This window comes from Mytilus galloprovincialis, chromosome 3 (genome assembly GCF_965363235.1).
Source record: "Mytilus galloprovincialis chromosome 3, xbMytGall1.hap1.1, whole genome shotgun sequence".
NCBI lineage: Eukaryota > Metazoa > Mollusca > Bivalvia > Mytilida > Mytilidae > Mytilus > Mytilus galloprovincialis.
The window spans coordinates 101,501,481-101,528,676 of NC_134840.1; the positions used below are offsets into that span (position 1 = coordinate 101,501,481).

At 31.6% G+C, this 27,196-nt stretch overlaps 1 protein-coding gene across 2 annotated transcripts; it reads left to right on the forward strand.

Annotated features, from left to right (window-relative positions):
- LOC143069565 (equilibrative nucleoside transporter 3-like) lies at positions 1-27,028 on the forward strand. Of its 2 annotated transcripts, XM_076244261.1 has the most exons (13): positions 1-266; positions 4,102-4,183; positions 5,352-5,512; positions 6,513-6,610; positions 7,285-7,335; positions 8,139-8,224; positions 8,550-8,696; positions 10,095-10,125; positions 12,014-12,177; positions 16,724-16,829; positions 17,847-17,932; positions 18,463-18,665; positions 24,179-27,028. In XM_076244261.1, exons 1-13 carry the CDS (start codon positions 217-219, stop codon positions 24,288-24,290), a joined length of 1,377 nt encoding a protein of 458 aa, XP_076100376.1. In that variant the 5' UTR covers positions 1-216; the 3' UTR covers positions 24,291-27,028. The 2 variants fall into 2 exon arrangements, with proteins under 2 accessions (XP_076100376.1, XP_076100377.1); XM_076244262.1 differs by lacking the exons at positions 1-266; positions 4,102-4,183; positions 5,352-5,512 and adding an exon at positions 5,736-5,809.
- The last annotated feature ends 168 nt before the right edge of the window (positions 27,029-27,196 follow it).

The window sequence follows — 27,196 nt, forward strand, 5'->3', positions numbered from 1 at the left end:
GGTTTATTTCCGTTTCCTGCTTGTTTCACTTTCAGCTGACTTGTTGTTTACAAAATTATAAAAAAAGTTTATGTGACATTAGTTCAGTAAAAGATGAAGTTTTTATCAAAGATTTAACTTAAATTAGAATGCAATCATTGGGTCTAAGTCACATGCCGTACCCTTATTTGCTATGACAAAAGTTTTTTGAACTGCAGTTCTAAGCACTTGTAAAATATGGAATCTCAAGTACAACCACCTGATCGCAATGCGGAACCAAAAGACAGGTATAATAATTGAATCCGATTGAACAAAATGAAAAGTGTTTTTACTGTTATTGCTTATTGGAAATGTGTCTTTAATATCAACTCGTTTGTATATATGATGTCCCTTTTTCTGAAAAAGGGGGGTGGGGTGCATTATATACATGTACACCTTATGGCTATTCATGTGCTGTTCCTGGACATAACAAAGGTTTTCAGTGAAATTTTGACGCCAAACTGGAAAATTGATAGTTGTGTGACATCAAAATTTCAAGCGGCACAGATCCTAGGGTCAACCAGCACAGACCTATCTCTGTTACTAATTGTTTTAGCAAAATATTGGAGAAAATTATTTTTAAGTATTTACATAACTATATACATGATCATGCAATTTTAACTGACCAACAGTCAGGGTTCCGAAACAAGGACTCTACTATAAATCAGTTACTTTTATTATATGATGAGATTGTAAAAAATCTTGACAAAGGGAAAGATGTCAGATTTATTTTTTGCGATGTGTCAAAGGCATTTGATCGTGTATGGCACATGGGACTTCTATATAAGTTAAGAAAATATGGAATAAAGGGTAAATTGCTTAACTGGTTCAAAAGTTATCTTTCTGATAGACAACAAAGGGTTGGAGTAAATGGGTTTTTTTCTAACTGGAATACTGTCAAGGCAGGAGTCCCTCAAGGGTCCATCTTGGGCCCTTTTCTGTTTTTATTGTTTGTGAATGACATAGTAGATGTGGTTACAAACAAAATAAAACTGTTTGCAGATGATACTTGTCTATATTGTGTTGTACATGATGAGAGATCAGCAGCTGAATCCCTGGGGCAAGATCTAGAATCATTAGACCAATGGGCAGGAGAATGGGGTGTAACCTTCAATGCAGACAAAACCAAATCTATGTACTTTACGAGAAAAAGTAATATTGATGTCACATCATTATGCATGAATGATGCACCTCTAGAAAATGTCTCAGAACATAAACATCTTGGTATAACCTTATCATCTAATGCCAAATGGTCTAGTCACATACAGGATATTTATTCAAAAGCTTGTAAACGTCTTAATATTATGAGATATTTAAAACATAAGATTGATAGACAGTCTCTGGAAAGACTTTATATTGCATTTATAAGGCCTATTTTAGAATATGGGAACATAATTTGGGATAACTGCACTCAAGAAGAATCCGATCTAATTGAGTCTGTACAACAAGCTGCTGCCAGAATTGTAACTGGGCTTCGAAAGGGAACTCCTAGATGGAAATTATATAAGGAATTAGGTTGGGATTCCCTCCAGAATAGACGTCAGAAAAACAAATTATTGTTTCTTCATAAAACTATTTCTGGAGATATTCCTAGTTATACTGCTGCTGATATCTTGTCGTATACAAACACTAATGACCAGTATGGACTGAGGAAAAAAAGGGAATTTAAAACTCCTCAGTGTCGAACCACAGCCTATAAGAACAGTTTTATTCCACATACTCTTGAAAAGTGGAATTCACTTGATGGAGAAGTTAAAAATATTTTAAGCTTTACAGGATTTAAAAGAAAACTGAATGAGGACATAAGTCCTTGTCCTGTTTTCTTTTCCACTGGTTCACGTAAAGTTAATATAATCCACTGCCAATTAAGAAATGAGGCTAGTGATCTAAAACAACACCTTTTCTGTGATCATTTGTCAGACAGCTCTATATGTGCCTGTGGAGATCCAGTAGAAGATAATTTTCATTTCTTTTATGTTTGTCCATTTTACATTTATCAGAGATATGAGCTCTTTAGAAAAATAAGTAACTTTAATAATGTCAATCTTGATGTCCTACTACAGGGTTGCTCAGACTTTAATATTGATGAAAACACAGAGATATTTACATATGTACAACAATATATTCATGAAACTGGAAGATTTTTATAATATTTCATGTGATACTATACTGTTTAGAAATCAGCTTATAACCACAGTGTACCACTCTTTAGTCTTAATTAAAGACCAACCTAACTTTTAACACAAAAAACAACCAATTGTGTTTAGCATCTTTTTGCAAATAAATTTATATATATTTTATTTTATTTTTTGTATTAGTAATTATATTTTCAAAAATCAAGAAATTAATAGTCATGTAATAAGATGGTACACTAAATTACTTATGTATTGCAAAAAAGGGCCAATCAATTCTTGTTATTCATATAAATAGAACAACTTTGTTGCAGTGAGTTTGTGAATTTGAGTAAAAAATCACTTAATGATCTACTTGATTCCTTACCAACACTTATTAATGTGGTATAAAATTCGACACCACCTTCAGTAGGTCTTGCTTTGACTTTGTTAACATAGTTATTTATATACATATACACAATAAAATACTTCAAGAAGTGGGGGAATTGCCTCCCCTGACTCACTGCAACAACGTATGATCTATTAACTTATCAGAAAATTATATACTATCATGCATGTTATTCAATCCATCTTGTATGGGAAAGGATTTGTATAGGCACTGCCTTTTGTCCAATCCCTTTGTTTAAATGTACATTTGATATTTGAACAATAAAAACCAGCACAGATTTCCAAATAGCGAAAAGGTGTATTGGTAATAAAAAAACATACACCTTACATTGTATTGCTATTTGTGTGCCAATACTGGACATTCCCATAAAATTTGACGTTATAATGGAAAATGTCTGACACCTCAAAGGAAAAGTAATGGTTGTACATGTGTATGTGGTATGAGATTGCACAGATTCCCAAATAGCGATAAGTATAAAAAAAAGATCTGGTTACAATTATGAAACAATTCTCCACATGAGACCAAATGGCACAGAATTAACAGCTATAGGTCTCTGTATGGCCTTCAACAATGAGCAAAGCCCATAACACACAGTCAACTATTAAAGGCCCTGAAATTGCAAATACAAGTACAACAATTCAAATGAGAATATAAGGTCTATAAATAGCCATACATGTTTAAAGGTACAACCATTTCCCAAATTAATACCTAATATGAGCCTGAGAACTGATAGAAAATTACCCTAAAACTTTCCTGTATATGCAACAGTACTACTACATTTGTACTTACATGTAATAGATAATTAAAGTCGATAAATTTAAGAGATATATATGTCCTATTAGTGCAAATTATCTTGGGGAATTTGATTTGTGTGTCTTTTATGCATGTTCACATACCGAATAATTAGCTAATGGCTATAGATTAGATCATATTCATGATATCGATTCCTTACAAAACCTTGGACTTGCTCTAGTAAAAAAGTGGCCTAGAAAAATCCTTACTGATGAGTAACCTGCAGTGTGTCACTCATCATCTATATACTTTATTATATGAAAGGCCAAATAAGAAAAATGATTATTTCCTATTTCCCTACCTTCCCTATATTTTAAGTTTAGTAAAAGCCTACCTTAATTTTTTTATGCTTTTTTCAATAAGCACTGTTAGAGATCGAATTACTCTCCCATAGATAGACTCAATTAAAATAAAAATTGTATAATAAAAACAATTTCTTGCCTACCTACCTTATTTCTTTCAAAGCTGTAATAGGATACACACAGATTATTTTATTTGGCCTAACAAAAAATAAGGAGATATGGTATTATTGCCAATGTCAGAGACAACTACATGTATCCACCAAAGTTTGTATGAAGTGCCAAGTGGATGTAAACAATTTAAAGTTTAGAGTAGAGAAACAATATCATGTATAAACATGTAATGTACATGTATATATGGATATATCATATTTTATCTTAACATATACCTACCTGAAGTATATTTACTTTTGTCTTGTATTTAAAACAACTATATTTTTGAATCAGAACAAACTTTATTTTCTACTTGCAGGTTGAATATTGTTTACATTATATTTTATGTCTTGGGAATTGGTTCATTGTTGCCATGGAATTTCTTTATAACAGCCAAAGATGTAAGTTATACCTCTTCCATATGAAAACAATATTAAGTCAATGTCAGATAACTTATTTTGTATGAGGCTTAGAAACTCTGCCGAATACAAAAAAGTTTTATTTTTTATGACATTGACCTTATATTGTTTTAATACTGCAACTTTAGTTAATACTTTGATCAGGTTTTAAATTGTAACACAAATTTCAAACTTATTTTTAGCCTTTAATAATGAACCTTTGATTGTGGAAAAAAATTTCCAAGTTGAAATTGACATTGCACAAAATATATCTGTATAACTGTATTTAGGAAATAAACACAACTAGTTGCAGTGTAAATTAGGTCATCAGTTTCTGTAAATGATAATTGTACAGTTCAAATCAATGGTCATGCACATATGAGTGAATATCTTTGATTAAGAGACCATGGAGACAGATTAACATAACAATTTTGTTTCTAAATCACTTCTATCAATAAATTGAAATGATTTTTGTATGTCCTCATTTCAATTAAAAGTAGTTTTTAACTAAAAAGGGCGATTGAAGATAATACCTATAATCTGATTTACCAATCTACAAAATGTATCATATAGTCAATTTTTTTACAATTTGTACAACATGTACAAAGTCAAAATGCAAATCATAATCTGTACAATTTTTTTTTTACAAATTATAATTTGTACAAAATGATAACATTTACATAATATATATATAGAAGCTGGAGGGAGTATACAGTGCACAATGTATGTCAATGAAACAACAACCTAGCAAAACAAAACAAAAGACTTCTAGAGGTCAACATTCAGTCCAACAAGAGATGAGCGTCTTAAAAATGTGAAACATTTGTCTCCACCTAAATAAAACAAGTTGTCACTTAATTTAAGATAAAAATAAGGTATGGTATGATAGCCAATGAGACAACTTTAAATCAAATTAAAGTGCAAATGAATTCAACTGATTGTCAGCAATTGTAGGCAACTGTTTGGCCTTTAACAAGAAATTGTTATATCATATATCTACCGAAAACAAAAAATTCTCCAAATGACAAAAACATGACGAGGCAACAACTGATGAGTTTCCTGACTTGAGACAAGTATAAGTCAATGTATGTCATTGATATGATCCAAACATTATAAGTCCAATTTTCCAATTGTCATGTCATGAATACACACATATATCTTTCTTTTTCAGTACTTTGAATTTAAGTTACGTAACACTTCTGTACCAGAAAAAGATTACAAAGATACACGGTTCCAAACAGAGTATCAGCTGATCTTTGAGAGCTCTATTGCTGTATCCTCCATGGTTCCTAATCTTATATTTAATTTTGTCACTGCATTATGTACTCAGCGGTAGGTACTAGTATATTACATCTTTGAGAGCTCTATTGCTGTATCCTCAATGGTTCCTAATCTTATATTTAATTTTGTCACTGCATTATGTACTCAGCGGTAGGTACTAGTATATTACATCTTTGAGAGCTCTTTTGCTGTATCCTCAATGGTTCCTAATCTTATATTTAATTTTGTCACTGCATTATGTACTCAGGGGTAGGTACTAGTATATTACATCTTTGAGAGCTCTTTTGCTGTATCCTCAATGGTTCCTAATCTTATATTTAATTTTGTCACTGCATTATGTACTCAGCGGTAGGTATTAGTATATAACACACTTAAGGATAATTTAGTATAAAATAGAATAGAACAGAATAAAATATCTTTTATTTCCATAAGAGGTACCCTCAAGGAGCAAAGTGTGTTTACATAATTAGTATATTACACACTTAAAATAAATTCATGATTTCAAATACATTGTACTACAATCAAAAGGTCAACTAGGTGTATTAAATAGAATTATTGTAAGGTGTTTATATCTGACTTACAGGTTTCATCTGACCTTGAACTCATTTTAATGCTTCATTGGCCAATGCTATAGTTTTGTGGTTTTGCCTATTTCTCAGGTACCATAATCAATGGTCGGCTGTATTTTTTTTATGATCATGATGATAGTAAGATGTACATGTATGTCTAGAAGTTTTCATTTGACTTTGAACTTTTTTTGAATGACCAATTTACAAATTAAAAAATTAACCAGTAGAAAAGTTTTCTGTTTTCTTTGAAGTATTTTACAATCTTATTTGTAATGGAAGTATTTATGTTACACAGAATACAAATAGAAATTAAAAATTTCATCTCGCCTATCATGTTGGAATCTTGGAATGTCAGTTTGCATATACATCAAATGTACAAATGTAGATTAGATTATGCACTCATACAACTACATATATATAACAAATACTTAAAAAAGTATAACTGAAGATAAGATTAACAAATAATTGCTTTTTCTTTACAGCTTACCTTTAAAGTTTAGAATGACTGTCTCTACGATGATTGTTCTTATAATGTTTATATTAACAGTCGTATTTGCCAAGGACAAGGACACACAATATTGTAAGTTTTCAATTTTATCACTTTTTGTCTGTTTTTGTCTGTTTTTCTTAAACTATAAGCAATAGGTCAACTATATGTGTTGTATGGAAGGATAGTAAGCTGTATATATGTCTGTCTGGTAGGTAACATCTGACCTTGACCTCATTTTGGTGGTCCGTTGGTCAATGTTAAGTTTTCATGGTTAAGTTTGTTTCTTAAATACTATAAGCAATAAGTCAAATTGAGAATGGAAATGGGGAACTATATTTAGTGTATTGAATGATTGTAAGGTGTGCATGTATTTCTTGTTTGGTTTATCTCACCTTGACCTCATTTGCTTGTATCATGTTAAGTTTATGTGATAGTTGTAATTAAGCTTAATGCTAAGGACAACCAACATGATAATAATGGTTAGTAAAGAATAAGAGACATTTTAGTGTGTACACTCTCGCTGCAATAGTCGGTTATTATTAAACCTCAGTATGTTTTTTCCATATAAAAAGAATGTGCTATTTGTGCTATTTCATTCCATAGACTATTTGCCAGTCAATAGTTTCAAAGACTATAACCCAGGTCAATTTTTTATTCAATAATGTGACTATTATGCAATCAAAATCTTTTGCCTCTTATTTTCAAGTCAACATATTTATTTTATAAATTTTACTATTATGTAGATGTTTTTACTTTCATTGTAGGGCAAACCGGATTTTATGCCTTTACAATAGTGTCTGTTGTCATATTAAATGGTAAGTTTTTTAAATACTAATAACCAGATATGATGAGCGAATAGTTATAATCAGTATATTAGAAAGAGATGAAGTATTTTTGTAAAGGCTCTACTATAGGAGTTTTCCTAATGAAAGCCCTTGGTATCTGATGGGGCCTTTCTTCACCAACAAAAACTGACTGCCATGAAATATAATAATGGTGAAAGTGACATTAGACACCAAACAATAAATCACTATAGGAGTTCGTTTTAATTGATTCTGTTAAGCAACACAGGATATATGTAAAAGTTAAATGCATGTTTCCTGCCCAGTGAAATAAAATATGTTGCATGAAAAGTACATTTTACTAATTTCAGTTGCACAAAGAGCAGATAACAGCTGAAGGCAACTAATGGGTCTTAAGCGCAGGGAGAAAATCTGGCACCCAGAGTTGGTCCTCAGCTGGCCACTAAATAAAAATGTGGACTAGTTTAGTGCAAATAGACATCATACTAAACTCCAAATCATATACATGAACTAAAATTAAAAAACATACAAGACTTACAGAGACCAGAGGCTCCTGTTTGGGACAGGTGTAAACGCAGCAGGGTTAATCTCATTTTTGTAAATTCAGAAATGATTGCATACATTTATTATATGCTTTTCAAGAATGGACAAAAATGCAAGGATAATTATTGAGATTTAAGAAAAAACTGCATACGTAAATATGTATCAGAAATCAGAATGTGAATTATACCAAATCAGTCGTATTATCCATATTATAAAACAATCTTGTAATACTTTCTGCATTTGCAGTAATAATTATTTTTTACATTTCACAGCCTGTAGTTCAATATTTACAACATCATTGTTTGGATTAGCTGGTGTATTACCACACAGATACATGCAAGCCAGCATGAGTGGTCAGGTTAGTTTTTTTTCATATTAAGATTTAAGCAAATAAAGGCAACAGAAGTATACTGCTGTTCAAAAGACACAAACCCGGGTAACACACTTAGACCATGGGAAACACATTAACTATGAGAGGAAATCAACAAAACATGAAATCAAGTTCTTGAGTCATGTCCCTTTATTATGTTATATGCTAGCTGGGCATCATCTGTGCCCCTATGGACACATTCCACATTTATTATCACCAAGGATGAATTATTTTATTAGATATAACATTTCTTTGTAATTATTAAGAAGTATATAATAAATAACAATTTATATTGATATTATATATATTTCAGGCGGTAGGAGGTATATTTGCTGCTGTAGCCAATATAGTAACGATAGCTGTAGGGACTGACGTATCTGAAAGTGCTTTTATCTTCTTTTTAATAGCAACAGGATGGACTCTAATAACATTGCTAGGATATTTATCTCTTTATAGTAATGTAAGTTTAATAAAAAAATATTTTTTTTAAAATCCTGTCGAAAACATTTTATTATTGAAATCAGTGGAGCAACTCTTTGTAAAAGAATAGAGGTGAAAGATTATTTGATACCAGAGGAACAGTCAAACTCATAGAAAATAAACTGACAACACTATGGCCAACAAAGAAAAAGACAAACAAACAAACAAAAGTACACAGTACGTAACATAGAAAACTAAAGACTAAGCAACACAACCCACACCAAAAAGTCAGGGTGATCTCAATTCTGGAAGGGTAAACAGATCCTGCTCCACATGTGGCACCCATCATGTTACTCATGTTATTAAAACCCGGTAAATAGTCTTTATTAGTAGGTCTCATTCGTGAAAAGGGAAGGCGATTGTAGTTAAGACATAAAGAACATGTCCGATATCATCAATGAAACGGTTATTTTATAACTGTCAACTAACTCGTGATGCCTTACGTAAAATTTACGGAGGGATGATTTCAGCTGCACCACTTAGAACTCTTGGTTTAATAGCTTCCTTGTGAGCAGCAACCGTCTATCAAGGAAATCATGATAGAAAATACAAGCTCAGTAATAATTGTATCAATCGGGAGATATATACTCCGTTTGCAGGAGCTGCTGGATGTTGCTACATAGAAATGGAAAGTTCACAATTGGGAAGCTGAAGTCATCTCTTTCGTCGTAAAGTTTTGTTTTCAACCTACCCTCATTGTCAATTTCTAGATCAAGATACCAATATGAGACAGACTTAAATGTACATGTATCTGTTGTATCTTTTATCTCTAGTTCAATGGGATAGATGCGTTCAACATAGTCACCAAATCTTTAATTATTTGATGAGCGGAAAATAAAATTGAAGGATATTGCTAACTTCTTATTTTTCTTTCTTAATTCCTGTATGAAGTCAGCCTCATAATGATAAAGGAACAAGTTGTCAAGAAGAGGGGTGCAATTGTTTCCCATTGTAAATCTACAATACTATAGAAACCCTTATGTTGATATCTCAGATATGTGGGATTTAGCTATGATGAAAAAACACAAAATGTGTGTAAAATAACAACCCTTTATGGATTGATGCATTAATTTGATTAGATTAACATGTTTCAATTCCCAGAATAATCATGCTGAACTGTATAACCTGAAAGTTATATAAAATAATATAGGTCAAAATACTTCCTTCAACAATGAGTCAAGTAAATAACAAATAACACATAAAATACTATAGAAGGCCCCTACTAAATGTCTGAAGGTTTGGAAATAAATTTTTATTTTAAGAAACTGAAGAAAAGCTCAACCATTCTTGCTCTTCATCCTCTTTCCAAAGTTTTACAAATGAGTATCCTATGAATGAAAATTGAAAAACTTAATAACTTGTTGTCTTATTTTTTCAGGAATTTTCAAGATATTATTTAAATAAACAAGGTTTGTGTTTACAAAGTTATGGTAGTTTTGAAAAAAAATATTACTTACTGTGCCTAACCGATCACCTTTGGGGTATTATAATACCTACAGTGTTACCTGGATAAAAAATTGTCAACACAATTTGTCCATTTAAATTATACAATAGGTATTGTGAGAGCTATAATCAACAGGTGGTCATTTAACTACCTGTAGATTTACCTGGTTGTTTAAATTGACAGAGTTAATTTAAATGACTGATAGCTAGCTTGCTTTCCTCATGTCCAATGTCCTGAATGGACTATTCTATTTAGGTCTGGGACATTTTACATTTAATACACAATTTGTTCTTACTAATAAAGATAATTATTGTAAAATTTTTGTTTTGCTAACAATCACAAATAAATCGTTGCTGGTAAATCCCACTTTCATAATGAAGAATAAAGCACTGAAACTTCTATTCACTAAGCCATTTGTACTTTTTTTGATATATTGAAAATAATTTTTTCACAGTAATTCCAATTGAAGAAGATCCTGAATATTAAATGAAACTTAGCATCACTACTATTCCATTTCAGGAATCATATTAAATATAACATGAAAATATATCCCATTAGAAAACACCAAGCCACACATAATTCATCTTGTAGAATAATTCACAATTAGATGGGCTATCCGAAAAAATCCATTTCACAAACACTTTAATTCCATATCATGCAGGAATCAGAAACTTAAAATATATCCCACATTAAAACACCATGAAGCGAACATATTTCTCCATTTTTTATAAACTAAATTCACTGCTTGAATTTCCATCTTCACTGTAAAGAGACACAAAAAGAAATGGCTTAAAATGTCCCATCTCTAAATAGAATAGTCTATTCAGGACATTGGTCATGATACATGAGGAAAGCAAGCTAGCTATCAGTCATTTAAATTTTACCTTTTAGTGATTTTTTTTCACTGGGATGTTAAATGACCACCTGTTGATGAGCTCTCACAATACCTATCATACAATTTAAATGGACAAGTTGTGGTGACAATTTTTTATCCAGGTAACACTGTAGGTATTATAATACCCCAAAGGTGATCGGTTAGGCACAGTAAAAGTGTTTATTAAAATAGAAAAGATATAATAGTTAACCTATAAGTTACCAATACTTTTATAATGATAACAAAAATGCTATATCTTTTTTTTTTTTTGGGGGGGGGGGGGGGGGGGTAATTAAATCTATATACCAGATTTTGCAGTCTTAAAACTTTACTCAGTATCTAAAAAGTACAAAAAAATGTACTCATTATACTAATTTGGTACCAGGGCTTACAACCATGATTTTTTTAATACTATACTGTACTAAAGAAAACAATTTGAACGAGTACTAAGTACACATTTATGACAAATATCCGTATTTGATTGGTTGATTTCTCAGTCTGAGATGGATAATCCTACTCCAAAATTTGAATGACGATAAGTCTATGTCTACTGTTTCCTTGAAGGTCATATAAAATACCACTGATTACAAAGTATCAAAGTTTGAAATGCAGACCTGGTTTTCAAAAGATTTCTCATGCCATATTTGATCTAATTGTGAAACAATTAAAATTTAAATTTGACTTTGAGAAAGTGTTCAGAAATGACCTAAATGTTGCTATGATTCAATTATTCAATAAGGGAAAAACATGTGAGATCAGTTAATGCTATATACAGAACTTCTGATGCTGTCGGAATGTAAAACACTCTCTTTAAAATTTAAAATATATTTTTTTTTCTTGCAAAATTATGGCAAATAATTCTGAATTTACAGTTGTAAAAAATAACTGGCATTTTATTTATATATGGCCATAAGGAAATTTACTTGTATGAATTAGAGATTGTATAATAAGATGAGATCTTTTCTAATATTGTTTTCAGCAAATAAAACTGCTGAAACTGTGACAGTTGGAGGTGACAAATCTGTAAATAATTCATATAGTTATGAAGATGAAAATGAGAAAGAGCCTCTTATTAAAGATGATGTCATTAGTGAAAGTGTAGAATTAAAACCTTTCTCTTATCACCATGATGTGTTTAAAAAGGTAAGATTTTTTTTTTAAATTCTAGTTAAAATGCATCCTTAATTGGTAAATCCAAGGATTTGTATAGTAAGAAGGATTGGAATCTCGCGGTTTATCGTAATCTCTTCCGCGGCGAGACTTCGGTACTCGCCACTATTACTACTACTACTACTCGTCACTTACGATATCGGAACGTGATTTTTTGTACACATGCATCGAGTTGTGTTCTTATTTTTGTCACGTATAGACAATGTTGTAATGGTTAAGGACTTTATTCATTCTTAAACGTAATAATTATTGATTTTCACTCAAGTTTCAATTGACGAAAAAGCATAATTTAACTGTTTTATTTGATGGACATTGTAATGCAATGTGTATAACGGCAGTTGACAATGTGTTTGTATGTTAACTTCTGTAATTTTTTATTTTCAGTCAATTGTCAAAGAAATTTAAAAAAATCTTATTCTTATAAATTATGTCATTATAGTTATATGCGAATTTGCATCTTCGGAAACTCTTTCAATCTCGGGAAACAGGTGCAAAACATTTTTTGTGGCAAAAAAAAACTGACAACACATTTCAGGACGAATTACTGCATTGCGTTTTATATACATAGTGGCTAGTCTTTATCATAAGTTTGGAACAAGTACTATTAAAGAGGGAGCCCACTGGTAAACCCTATAAAACTGCCTCTGCATGTTACTGTAGCCGGTTTCAATCATCATAAACATATATAGGCATAAAAGAAACGTTAGCCAGTGTGTTATAAATTATCAATGCAAGCAAAAATTTTTAATTGTACTAATAACATTACATCTTTAAATGCACTTTTGTTTCTTATCAGAGCACGTTCATCAATTTGTGCATGAATTAATAGGGCAATTTTATAGTGTCAGCTCTCTGTCATACATGTCATACATGTATAACAGTCTCTCAAGTAGTCAGTCATGGAATTATTCCTGGTTATGTATTATTCACGTATAATACAGAAATTAACTTGAAAAGAGCGACTTGTCATATATCAAAGAAGACTATCTTTTTCTGATTGTACATTGGTACACTTACATATGAGGTAAGCAACAGCAGTTCACATCAAGTATTAAAACAAAAGTAATACTTTTCTGTTTGTAACTTTCATGCTTGGTAGGTCTAAACTGTAGTGTCTATAGATATTTATCAATAAATGTCTTTGTAAACATAACTAAAATGTTTCTTGTCTAACAGAAGATACTTTTTGTACAATTTTGCCTTGTATTGACTTTATAGCGCACAGTTACTAATATGCATGTACAACACTGACTTTTGTCTATCAAGGAAAGATTGAATAATTGCTTACCGGTACTTCAACATCATTTGAACTTTGGTGAACTGAGCTGTCTCATTCGATTGACAATCATACCACATCTCTTTACTCTTAGGTCTTAACTTCAAATTTGGTATAAAAACTATTTTTACAATAAATGTCTTTGTTAAGACGTACATGATAACTATAAAATGGTTATTGTCTAACAGAAGATACTTTTTGTACAATTTTGCCTTGTACATGTATTGATTTTATAGCTCATAATTACGAATATACTGTATAATACATGTAAAACAATTTTTGTCTATCAAGATAAGAAATAACAATAGATTGAATAATTGCTTACATCAACATCATTTGTTTCTTTGGTGAACTGAGCGGTCTCATTCCATTGGCAATCATACCACATCCCGCATCTCTTAACTCTTATGTCTTAACTTCAAATTTGGTAAAAAAACAATTTTTTGTGCATGTATTATGTATGGGCTGTTGGTTTCATGTGATAATATTTATCGACCTGCTATGCTGCATGGGTTTTGTTGATGGTGATTGACATACATTCATTGATTCAATCATTGTACATGTAGACTACTAGTTTTTAAAATCTTCATTTGATATTGAATGGATAGTTGTCTCATTTCAATCATATCCCATGTCTCCTTGCTTATTTTACTACACATACATGTACATCGTCAATATACACTCAACACCAAGCAGATTTGAAGTATTAAATGAATCTGGCATGTAATGGAATTTAAAAGAAGATGTTCAATGATTTATTTTTATATTAAAATATAGAAATAATCCAATTTAACCCAAGGTATCACATGATTATCTATCAAGTCACTATCAAAGTTCCCTACACACAAAGCGTAGCTTTCAAGTTTAGGTAGAAGAGATTAAATGTTAATGATCCAATGAAACATTGTTGGTATATCCTCCATAAATGATATTCAGAGGAACATTCTGGTCAAAAGTGGCATTCAGTTGTATACTAGTATTTCTATTTCTATTTGAAGGCATGCCATATATATTATGTATATATGTTAGTCCACATGATAAGTGCATGAATGGCCAACTGCTGTTTGCACACAACTGCTTAAGACTTTTTTGGGGACTTGAATCCTTGTGCCTAGACTTTTCTTCTTAACATTCACCAGTTTGAGCATTTTGGAAAATACTGAAAAAAAGGTGTAATATAGTTACATGTGGCAATAATAATACAATATCATATGGCTTAAACAATTCCAATATCAAATATGTTGTTAACAATAGCAATACTACCTCAAGATCTCTGCTCGAATAATTATATTTGCAAAATGTATGTTAGATTTCTATGGGTTTATGCAAATTCAGGAATAATTTATATTTGTAGCAATGTTTCTATTGTTTTAAAATAAAATATTTTGCAATATTGTAGGATCAAAAGATGTCGCAAACAAACAAAAAATCAAAAATAACAATAAAAGGAATAAATGTTAGATAACAGAATATCCTTTATATATTATATATATAAAACTGTAACTGGACTTGACTGAAGTATAGTTTAAAGCAGTTCGGTCTAGAAAAGATAAAGCTCGGGTACATTTGTAATGCACAGGTTTAAAAAAATTATGACGTCTTGCTATTTTAATTATTTGCTTTGACGCCGTTGCAGGAAAAAATCTTGCAAAGCTATTTTGATTTTTGCTTTGACACCGTTGCAGGAAAACATCTTTCATTGCATTGTTGGATTTGAAGTTGTTGCAGGAAAACATTATTTAGCCTAGCAAAATGCCATAATTAACAGGCATAATAATTAATTGGACTTAAATTTGTAATGCATGTGATATGTGGTATAAACAGATAGAGAAGAAGGGAGTCCATAATAATAACATGCATAATTAAAGGGGGGCAGTGATTTATAATGAAGACCAAAACAGCACTACCCATACATCATTAAAGGCATTAAAGTAGATGAGCTCTGTTGGTGTATTATTATTTTGATGTCAGTAAAAATGTACATTCATTTGTACACAATGTACGTTCACAATACCATGAATGATGCTGGTAAACACTGGGCTGAACATTTGAAAATATTACCATCCATGCATTGTCCCTTTCCACATCGGCAAAGGCAAATCTATGGAGTTTTCTATGGAACATGGCTAGTTAAAATTGATGTAAAACTATTTCAAAACACATGGTTTAACGATTTCATTTCGGTATAAACAGGAAGGAAGTATTGATCAGATTATTATGACAACTGGATCCCCTCCCAATTTAGGCCTGGTAAATTGCTATTCATCTGAGAACCACATTGATGTTTAAAGACAGAAAAGTATCACAATTCCCTTATTTAGCGGTTTGAGCTTTCTTCAATACACTTTATCACCAATGTTTTACGTTTGTAAACATGTTTGAACATTAATCTAGGCCAATTGAAGAACTTTATTTATTTTTCCCAAGCCACCCCCATTTTCGCTCCAGAACGCCATTTTTGTTGTAATCAACTCAAAGAAACGTAAAAAAATAGGAAAACTAATGCATCAATCACTACGAAATTTACTCAATACACGAAGAAATCATATATCTATCAGAAAATATAAATTTTATCACTCATCTCCGTTTTTTGAGGAAGGAGTATAAAAATAGAAAATGATGATAGGACCGCCCAAAAGGCGGGATAGGGTGAGGTCACTTCGGTCAATATGCAAATTAATTCTATGGAGCCGTGTATTCTTACTGCGATCATAAAAGTTATTCATAACACCAGAACCATTTTAAACTTCTTATTTCAAGCATAATATTTGATAAATATAGATTGTAGATACTTACATATCGATGTCTATTTGTTTAGGTGATGCAAATGTCAGCCATTAATCAGAGCTAGTTTAGCATTTTCCAGATGCGTCACGGGTAATCTCACAAAATCTCGCGCCGCAGAAGATATTATACTACAGTCTATGCAAAAGCCCACGAGATTCCAATCCTTCTTACTATACAAATCCTTGGTAAATCACAAACATTTTTTTTAATGATAAATTATATTTGCTACAGAAAAAAACAGCAAGATTATTTTCTTTTTAATTGCAAAACTACTGCACTGAATTAATATTAGTTTCTAATGATTTTTCTTGACTGTATCACTTGCATTTTAGTACGAGCTATACAATATTTTCAGGTACAATTTTGCTACCAAATCAAGTTATACTTTAAAAAATCATAAATGTAGAACTATGTAAACTTTTTTGCATAGATGTGACATTTTTTATTAATTTTCAGATTTGGTCAGAGGGAATTAGTGTATGTTTGGTATTCTTAGTGACCCTAGCCTGTTTTCCTGCCCTGGCATCAAGTATACAGTCATGTGATAGTGGGGACTGGAGATGTATGTCGTTATTTGTTGTTATGTTCAGAATTACACCACTCTGAAAACTTGTTTTGTTTAAATGTTATGAACATACAGGATATATGTTCATCATATTTTTCTGAGCTACTTAGTCAACCTCCTTAATATATGTAGCCTTGTAGGCGTAAATATCTCACAGTACATCTGATTATTTTCTGTTTATAAGGAAGAAAACATTATAATACGGCTATTAAAAATTCAATAAACTGAAGAAAAGAAGAGCCAAAAATGTCTGAAATTTAGTTCTCATATAACAAAAATGTAAAGTATGTTCCCATTTTGAATTTCTGCACACCAAAAATATTTCAAGGATGCAGCATTCTTTAAGAAGACACAACTTCACTCACTTATTGTTAGTACTTTGACTTTCATTTATATAAAAAAGGATTGTGACATCATGTTATTGTAAAGTTACTATAAATTCCAAACATTACAAAGGATCTAAAAAAATAAATGATTAGTAAGACTGAACTATGGAGAAGTTTAGACAAATAACAGAGAAACTGACAAATTCTTGAGGAGGGGAAATCATGGTAATTCGTTGCAACTATTGTAATAACTAAAAATAACACTTTGTTAATTTGGTAATCCATTTTTCAAAATTTTTTCATGTTCTAGATAAGTTGTGGTTATTCGGTCTCATGTGAACCGAAAATTTATTCACAAAGACACTGCATTGGAAGTTGTATCACTTTTGTGGTACATCCCAAAACAGCATAAAATTGGTAAAAAGGGTAAAAGTGTAATTCTTTTTTCCATGTGCAGTTAAACATGGTTGAAGGTCATTCCTTAAACAAGAAATAACTGACGTATAAGAGTGGATACCTTTGATATTTGGTTAAAAATGCTTTACCATTATAACAGTGGAAACAGTAAGGCTTTTCCCTTAAAAAGGTGACCTTTATTGTATATTGAACTAAACTGATATTGCTGGTTTGACTGTTTTGTATATTGAACTAAATTGAATTATATTGAACTTTACTTTCTTATTTTCAGTAAAATATTTCACTCCTGTTATCTGCTTCCTGTTATATAATGTTGGAGATTGGACAGGAAGATCTTTTACTGGAATTGTACATTTTGTAAGTAATAATAGAGCCTCACATATTTTGTACAGTCGTGACTCACTGCTGCTTTGTTGCAAATGCTGTGATTCATTATTACTTGTGGGATACCAATTTTATTGGTAATGTAAGTGAAAGTTAATCACAAATTCAAATGTTCAAAGAAGTTTCAATTTTCTGTATGCTCTATGCCAACTTTAGCTTATGTCAGCACTAAAATGTCCCCTAGAAGTTTCAATTTTCTGTATGCTCTATGCCAACTTTAGCTTATGTCAGCACTAAAATGTCCCCTAGAAGTTTAGAATTTTTCACTAAAATGTCCTGTGTCTGTGTACAGCGATAACAAATCACAAAAATCAAGTATGTAATACATGTATCAACAAAATACAATCTTCAAAATTGGTACAATTATAAATATACTGATTAGTAGGGAAAAAAGGCATTGATTTTGCTTTAAATGATTTTCAATTGATATTCAGTGAATCAGAACCACATTGTATGGAACAAATTTAATATACATATTTCATGAATTATGTATTTACTTTCAGCCTCGGCCAAACCAGACTAAGTTGATGTTAACATTGTCTGTTCTACGTTTTGTGTTTATACCACTGTTGATGTTCTGCAATGTAATGCCGAGACATAATACAACACTTGTGTTCAATAGTGACATGTATCCACTTGTGTTCATCATACTGCTGGGCATTTCTAATGGTTATTTAAGTACACTGTGTGTAATGTATGGTCCAAAGTAAGTATATCTACATCATACTGCTGGGCATTTCTAATGGTTATTTAAGTACACTGTGTGTAATGTATGGTCCAAAGTAAGTATACAATGGAATTTTTTTTTGTGACTGTCAAACAGTGGCTGGCTATGAAACGAGGCAATCCACCATTTTCTACATTTGAAAATGCATGTATGGTATGGCAGTTGTTACCCATTTGTTTGATGTGTTTATGCTTTTGATTTTGTCATTTGCGTAGGGACTTTTTGGTTAGAATTTTGCAGGGAGTTATGTATTTTAGCCTACCTGGCCCAAAGGGCCAAGTGAGCTTTTCTCATCACTTGGCGTCCGGCGTTGTCGTCCGTCGTCGTTAACTTTTACAAAAATCTTCTCCTCTGAAACTACTGGGCCAAATTTAACCAAACTTGACCAAAATCATCATTGGGGTATCTAGTTTAAAAATGTGTGGCGTGACCCGCCCAACCAACCAAGATGGCCGCCACGGCTAAAAATAGAACATAAGGGTAAAATGTAGGTTTTGGCTCATATCTCTGAAACCAAAGCATTTAGAGCAAATCTGACATTGGGTAAAATTGTTAATCAGGTCAAGATCTATCTGTCCTGAAATTTTCAGATGAATCCAACAACCCGTTATTGGGTTGCTGCCCCAGAATTAGTCATTTTTAGGAAATTTCACTGTTTTTAGCTCACTTGACCTGATCGTCCGTCGTCCGTAAACTTTTACAAAAATCTTCTCCTCTGAAACTACTTGACCAAATTCTACCAAACTTGGCCACAATCATCCTTGGGGTATCTAGTTTAAAAAATGTGTGGCGTGACCCGTCAAACCTACCAAGATGGCCGCCATGGCTAAAAATAGAACATAGGGGTAAAATGCAGTTTTTGGCTTATAACTCAAAAACCAAAGCATTTAGAGCAAATCTGACAGGGGTTAAAATGTTGATCAGGTCAAGATCTATCTGCCCTGAAATTTTCAGACGAATCGGACAACCTGTTGTTGGGTTGCTGCCTGTGAAATGGTTATTTTAAGGAAATTTTGCAGTTTTTGGTTATTATCTTGAATACTATTATAGATAGAGATAAACTGTAAACAGCAATAATGTTCAGCAAAGTAAGACCTACAAATAAGTCAACATGACCAAAATGGTCAGTCAACCCTTTAAGGAGTTATTGCCCTTTATAGTAAATTTTTAACAACTTTTCGTCATTTTTTGTTACTTTTCTAAAAATCTTCTTCTCTGAAACTACTTTGCCAAATTTAACCAAACTTGGCCACAATTATCATTGTGGTTTACAGTTTATAAAATGTGTCCGATGACCCAGTCTACCAAACAAAATGGCCGACATGGCTAAAATTAGAACATAGTGGTAAAATGCAGTTTTTGCTTTATATCTTTGAAACTAAGACATTTAGGGCAAATCTTTCAAGATTTTAATGTCCATCAGAATAAGATATATCCCCTCACAAATTTTCAATTGAATCGGACAACCTGTTGTTGGGTTGCTGCCCTAAAATTGGTGATTTTAAGGAAATTTTGCAGTTTTTGGTTATTATCTTGAATACTATTATAGATAGAGATAAACTGTAAACAGCAATAATGTTCTGCAAAGTAAGATCTACAAATAATTCAGCATGATCAAAATTGTTAGAGGACCCCTTAAGGAGTTATTGCCCTTTATAGTCAATATTGAACAACTTTTCGTCATTTTTGTAACTTGTATAAAAATCATTTCTAAAACTACTTGGCCACATTTAACGAAACTTGGCCACAATCATAATACTAGGGTATCTTTTTTAAAAAAAAGTGTCTAATGACCCCGCCTACCAACGAAGATGGCCAACATCTGTAAACACATTAACAGGTGAGCGACACAGGCTCTTGAGAGCCTCTAGTTGGTTATTATCTTGAATATTATTATAGATAGAGATAAACTGTAAACAGCAATAATTTTCAGCTAAGTAAGATTTACAAATAAGTCAACATGACCGAAATGGTCAGTTGACCCCTTTAGGAGTTATTGCCCTTTATAGTCAATTTTGAACCTTTTTTCGTAAATCTTAGTAATCTTTTACAAAAATCTTCTCTGAAACTACTGGGCCAAATTAATCCAAACTTGTCCACAATCATCATTGGGGTATCTAGTTTAAAAAATGTGTGGCGTGACCCGTCCAACCAACTAAGATGGCCGCCACGGCTAAAAATAGAACATAGGGGTAAAATGTAGATTTTGGCTCATATCTCTGAAACCAAAGCATTTAGAGCAAATCTAACACAGGTTAAATCGTTTATCAGGTCAAGATCTATCTGCCCTAAAATTTTCAAATGAATGGGACAATCTGTTGTTGGGTTGCTGCCCCTGAATTGGTAATTTTAAGGAAATTCTGCTGTTTTTGGTTATTATCTTGAATATTATTATAGATAGAGATAAACTGTAAACAGCAATAATGTTCAGCAAAGTAAGATTTACAAATAAGTCTTCATGACGGAAATGGTCAGTTGACCCCTTTAGGAGTTATTGACCTTTAAAGTCAATTTTTAACCATTTTTAGCTCACCTGGCCCAAAGGGCCAAGTGAGCTTTTCCCATCACTTTGCATCCGGCGTCCGTCGTCTGTCGTCGTTGTTAACTTTTACAAAAATCTTCTCCTCTGAAACTACTGGGCCAAATTGAACCAAACTTGGCCACAATCATCATTGGGGTATCTAGTTTAAAAAATGTGTGGCATGACCCGGTCAACCAACAAAGATGGCCGCCACGGCTAAAAATAGAACATAGGGGTAAACTGCAGTTTTTGGCTTATAACTCAAAAACCAAAGCATTTAGAGGAAATCTGACATGAGGTAAAAATGTTTATCAGGTGAAGATCTATCTGCCCTGAAATTTTCAGATGAATTGGTGAACCCGTTGTTGGGTTGCTGCCCCTGAATTGGTAATTTTGAGGAAATTTTGCTGTTTTTGGTTATCTTGAATAATATTATAGATAGAGATAAACTGTAAACAGCAATAACGTTCAGCAAAGTTAGATTTACAAATAAGTCAACATGACCGAAATGGTCAGTTGACCCCTTTAGGAGTTATTGCTATTTATAGTCAATTTTTAACCATTTTTCATAAATCTAAGTAATCTTTTACAAAAATCTTCTCCTCTAAAACTACTGGGCCAAATTAATTGAAACTTGGCCACAATCATCTTTGGGGTATCTAGTTTAAAAAATGTGTGGCGTGACCCTGTCAACCAAACAAGATGGCTGCCACGGCTAAAAATAGAACATAGGGGTAAAATGCAGTTTTTGGCTTATAACTCAAAAACCAAAGCATTTAGAGGAAATCTGATGTGGTATAAAAATGTTTATTAGGTCAAGATCTATCTGCCCTGAAATTTTCAGGTGAATAGGTCAACCCGTTGTTGGGTTGCTGCCCCTAAATTGGTAATTTTGAGGAAATTTTGCTGTTTTTGGTTATTATCTTGAATATTATTATAGATAGAGATAAACTGTCAACAGCAATAATGTTCAGCAAAGTTAGATTTACAAATAAGTCAACATGACCGAAATGGTCAGTTGACCCCTTTAGGAGTTATTGTCCTTTATAGTCAATTTTTAACAATTTTTATAAAATTTGTAAATTTTTACTAACATTTTCCACTGAAACTACTGGGCCAAGTTCATTATAAATAAAGATAATTGTAAGCAGCAAGAATGTTCAGTAAAGTAAGATGTACAAACTCATCATTATCACCAAAACACAATTTTGTCATGAATCCATCTGCTTCCTTTGTTTCATATTCACATAGACCAAGGTGAGCGACACAGGCTCTTTAGAGCCTCTAGTTCTTAAATCTATGTAATCTTTTACAAAAATTTTCTCCTCTGAAACTACCTTGCCAAATTAATCCAAACTTGTCCACAATCATCATTGGGGTATCTAGTTTGAAAAATGTGTTCGATGACCCGGCCATTTAACCAAGATGGTCGCCACAGCTAAAAATAGAACATAGGGGTAAAATGCAGTTTTTGGCTTATAACTCAAAAACCAAAGCATTTAGAGCAAATCTGATGTGGGTAAAATTGTTTATTAGGTCAAGATCTGTCTGGCCTTAAATTTTTTCAGATGAATCGGACAACCCATTGTTGGGTTGCTGCCCCTAAATTGGTAATTTTAAGGAAATTTTGCTGTTTTTGGTTATTATCTTGAATACTATTATAGATAGAGATAACCTGTAAAAAGCAATAATGTTCAGCAAAGTAAGATTTACAAATAAGTCAACATGACTGAAATGGTCAATTGACCCCCTAAGGAGTTAGTGTCCTTTATAGTCAATTTTTAACAATTTTCATTGGGCCAAGTTCATTATAGATAGAGATAATTGTAAGCAGCAAGAATGTTCAATAAAGTAAGATGTACAAACACATCACCATCACCAAAACACAATTTTATCATGAATCCATCTGTTTCTTTTGTTTAATATTCACATATACCAAGGTGAGCGACACAGGCTCTTTAGAGCCTCTAGTTTATTTTACCTTTCACCAAACTGGTCATATTTTTTACATCTATTTTATTTTATTATATTGTATGTAATGTATGTTCCTTAAGTAAGTACCCAACTATTTATTTTGATTTTCTCTTTTTGTCGTCATTTATTTTATTTATTTTGGTGATTTTTTAAATTTTGTTGATGTTAGTTTGTCCTATTTGCTAATATCCTATATTTTGTTTTTTCTTTTCTAATTTTAAAAGCTGCATCAATAAATAGCTCATAAATAAGTTGCAACATTAGTATACCGCTGTTTAAAAGTGATAAATTGATTGAGAGAAAAAAAATCTAGGTTTTAAACTAAAACCGAGGGAAAACATCAACTAAAAGAGGAAAACAATGATACAACAGCACAATGAAGTGCAACAAAAACCAAAAGACAGTGAAAAATAAAAACTAAATGGTTTACAGTATATCTTCTGTACCAGACAGTCAACCCTCTCTCCACTGTCTCATTACATGATAGTATAATCTCTTCTTTATTTCTTTCATTATAAAGCACTACATGTAACATATGGTCTCAAGTAAGTATACTTGATACTAATATCCATTCACTCGATCACAAGATGCTCTGGGTATGAAATAATGAATTATCAAATTGGCTTTTCTGCTTAGTATCTTGTCAGGGCCAAATATGTAATGTAATGTGCCTAGTAAGTATTTGTAACTTGATCATAATACATTCCAATCACTTGGTCACAAGGCTTTTCCAGTCACTCACCACATCATGAAAACATACTCCTCTTACACTCCTATTACTTTCCTGGCAATATTATAATACATCAATGTTCAATTTTTTTTCTAATTTTCTATGCCCTCAGTAGGAAAAGGTCATAATAACATGTTGTATTTTCTATTTTTATGAAGGTATTCCTTCAGTATTCAGAGGTTATTATAATATGTTGTATATTTCTATTTTTAGAAAGGTATACCCATAGCATTTAGAGTATCATATGTTGTTATTTTCTATTTTTAGGAAGGTATTCCCTCAGTATGCAGAGTTTACAGGAGCCACAATGTCAGTTTGTATGACAGTCGGTTTAGCATTGGGATCATTGTTTGGATTGCTACTTGTTAAAATAGTTTAGTCCCCTGCATTAAGTTATGTATCAAATGTTTCTCGTGGATTTTCAAAAGTGTTTGTATCTATTTGTCAAGCATTTCTCACATTTAACAAACATTTGTTATTGTGTGCCAAACATTTGTTATAAGTCAAGCATTTGTTATCTTATGTCAAGCATTCTTGTAAATTATGTTCGAAAAAAATTTGTATGATGATTTGGACAGTAGACTAATTGCAAGCAGGTCATCTTTTCTTAATTGAAGAGACAGTAAAACTTTAGACACAAAGAATGCATTGTATTTAGTTTACTTGCAAGTACCAGTTAAACAAGGCAACTTGTATGAGTAAAGTTTAGTGTTTTAATCATTTGTAACTTAAATGCTTTCCCAAATTATGTAAATATTTATATTTCTGACGTATTTATATGGCTTTTGAAGCAAATAATAAATATTTCCATAAAAAAGCTAACTGTTGAAAAGGTTGGTGACTTGCACATAAGAAATGACTTGCAAATCATATGTTAAGACATATGTGTATACCAGGCTTTCAGCACAGGTCATATTGCCATTTTGAAGTAATTTCACAATATTATATGTCGAGTGTATGCTATTTTAATAGCTCAACTAAATACTCAGGTTCTTTTGGCTTGTATTTGTAACATAAAATATTGTCCCCCATGAAATATTGTCTGTCGGACAAAATTTCATATAAAATATTGTCCACTGACAGTATTTCATAATGAAATATTGTCTTGGACAATATTTCATTATGAAATAGTGTCCTTGTCCATGAAATTTTGTCACCTCCATCTGGACAATATTTCACAATGAAATTCTGTTCATGACAATACTTCACTATGAAATACTGTCTTTGAAAATATTTTTAATCGAATTATTACACAATTAGAAATAGTACACAAGCATGCAGCATGCACATTTTTAGATTTATAATTGAAATTGTTTTGTATAGTAAGGAATTTCAATTATTACTAATGAGTTTCAAATTTGCATAGATACATTACAAATGGTTAATTATAGATCAAAGAATTTTCTAACGTATGTTTCATTTTATTACATATAATTATAGTGTACAAATATAGCATACAAATATAAGTAATGACAATCGCTTATTTTGTAAATATATACACAGCCACGTGTGGCAGAAAAAAAATTCTTATATACCTTCTCTAAAATGAATATATGTTGATAACCTCCCTTTCATGAGACAAAACTCACACATTATAATCAAAATATAATCTCCCTTTAACAGGACCAATTTCATAGTATTCATCTGTGAAATATTGTCTCAATTCACTCAAAATATAACCTCCCTTTAAAAAGACAAAATTCCATAGTATTCATCTGTGAAATATATACAGATAAATTTCACTATGAAAATTTGTCCTTGTCTGGACATTTTTCCATAGGCGAGGACAATATTTCATGATACATAGTTATGAAATATTGTCTTATGGTACAATATTTCATAGGACAATATTTTGCTTTACATATTTTCATAGTTTGTTTTTATGTAAAAATTGCAATTATGTATAAAGTATGGAATATACATCTAAGAGTGCTTATCTGATCTGATATATATAATTCCCACCATGATATTGTAGTTAATGCAAAATAATAGAATTCAATAATTTTAAAGTGAGGTCTTCCAGGAATAGACCTTATTTCAGGGTAAAGCAGGATAAATGTGAATATATGATATCAAATCATGATATTCATTAGATCTGATCTCATATAAAACAGCTGTCTCTTCAGTAATCTAAATGATATATATTTTGGTTTCCTAAATAGAAGTTGGGATACCGTTTAAAAATTCTCATGTATAAACCAGTAGATACCAAGAGAGATACTTGCTCAACCAAATGTAAGTCAATTGTTAAGGACTTTTCATGCCCAATTTTTTTTTCTTTTTTTTAGTATTATTATTTCCATCTACTTTATAATGTTCTAAAAAAATGATCTCTAAAAACTTCAAATATGCAGAAGATCGAAGCCATGTCTGGCAAATGCTTTAAAATGGGAACAAGTAAAGCAAATTAAAGGTTGTAGAATCTAAGCATGCTTTGTTATATTTTCAAAAACCTTTTTTGTATGGATCAGTAAAATTAGAGATTTGCTTTAGATTCTTAAATAGCAACATTTATCTTCTCTTTTCAAGAAAAAAAACTACAAACTATAAAGAGTATTCAAAAGCTTTGTAGATTTCATAGATCTGTGATAGAGTGATATGCCAGTATGTTTATAATCAAAACATATGTTAATGTTTTTTAGACTGAAAGAATCAAGACGTCAATATAAAATTGTAGCTAATGTAAACTGTAATTTTACTAAAAATAATTTTCTTTATTCAGTTTTTGCCATATACAAACTGTATTACCCGTAGAGCTTTATTAATTGTCAACTTGAAAGGTGATAGCCTATGTCATACTATTTGTTGCATGATTATGTGTCCTTTCATGTAATAGCCAACAGTGTTATTTTCTGTTATACTATTGCCCATATGGTTATTTCCTGTCATGATACACCGTTGATATGGTACTAAGCTTGTGATTTGTTATAAAGAGGCAAACTTAATTGCTTTAAGCACAAAGTACAATATATGAAACAATTCAGCTGTAAGCGAGCGTTCCATTTATATCATGTTCATTATATTTTGCTGCTTTGTATCATCAAATACTTCCAAATAACTTATATCCTAAATTTGTATTGTAAGTTCTGTTTTCCAATAAAATTTGAAATATTCTCATTAATGTTTTTAGCTCACAGTTCTGAGGGAACAGTGAGCTTTAGCCATCACTTGGTGTTCGTCGTCATTCGTCTTCGTCATTGTCCTTTGTCATCCTTCCTCGTTGTCCCTCTGGTGTAAACTATTTCAAACATCTTCTCCTCTGAAAATACAGAACCAAAACATATG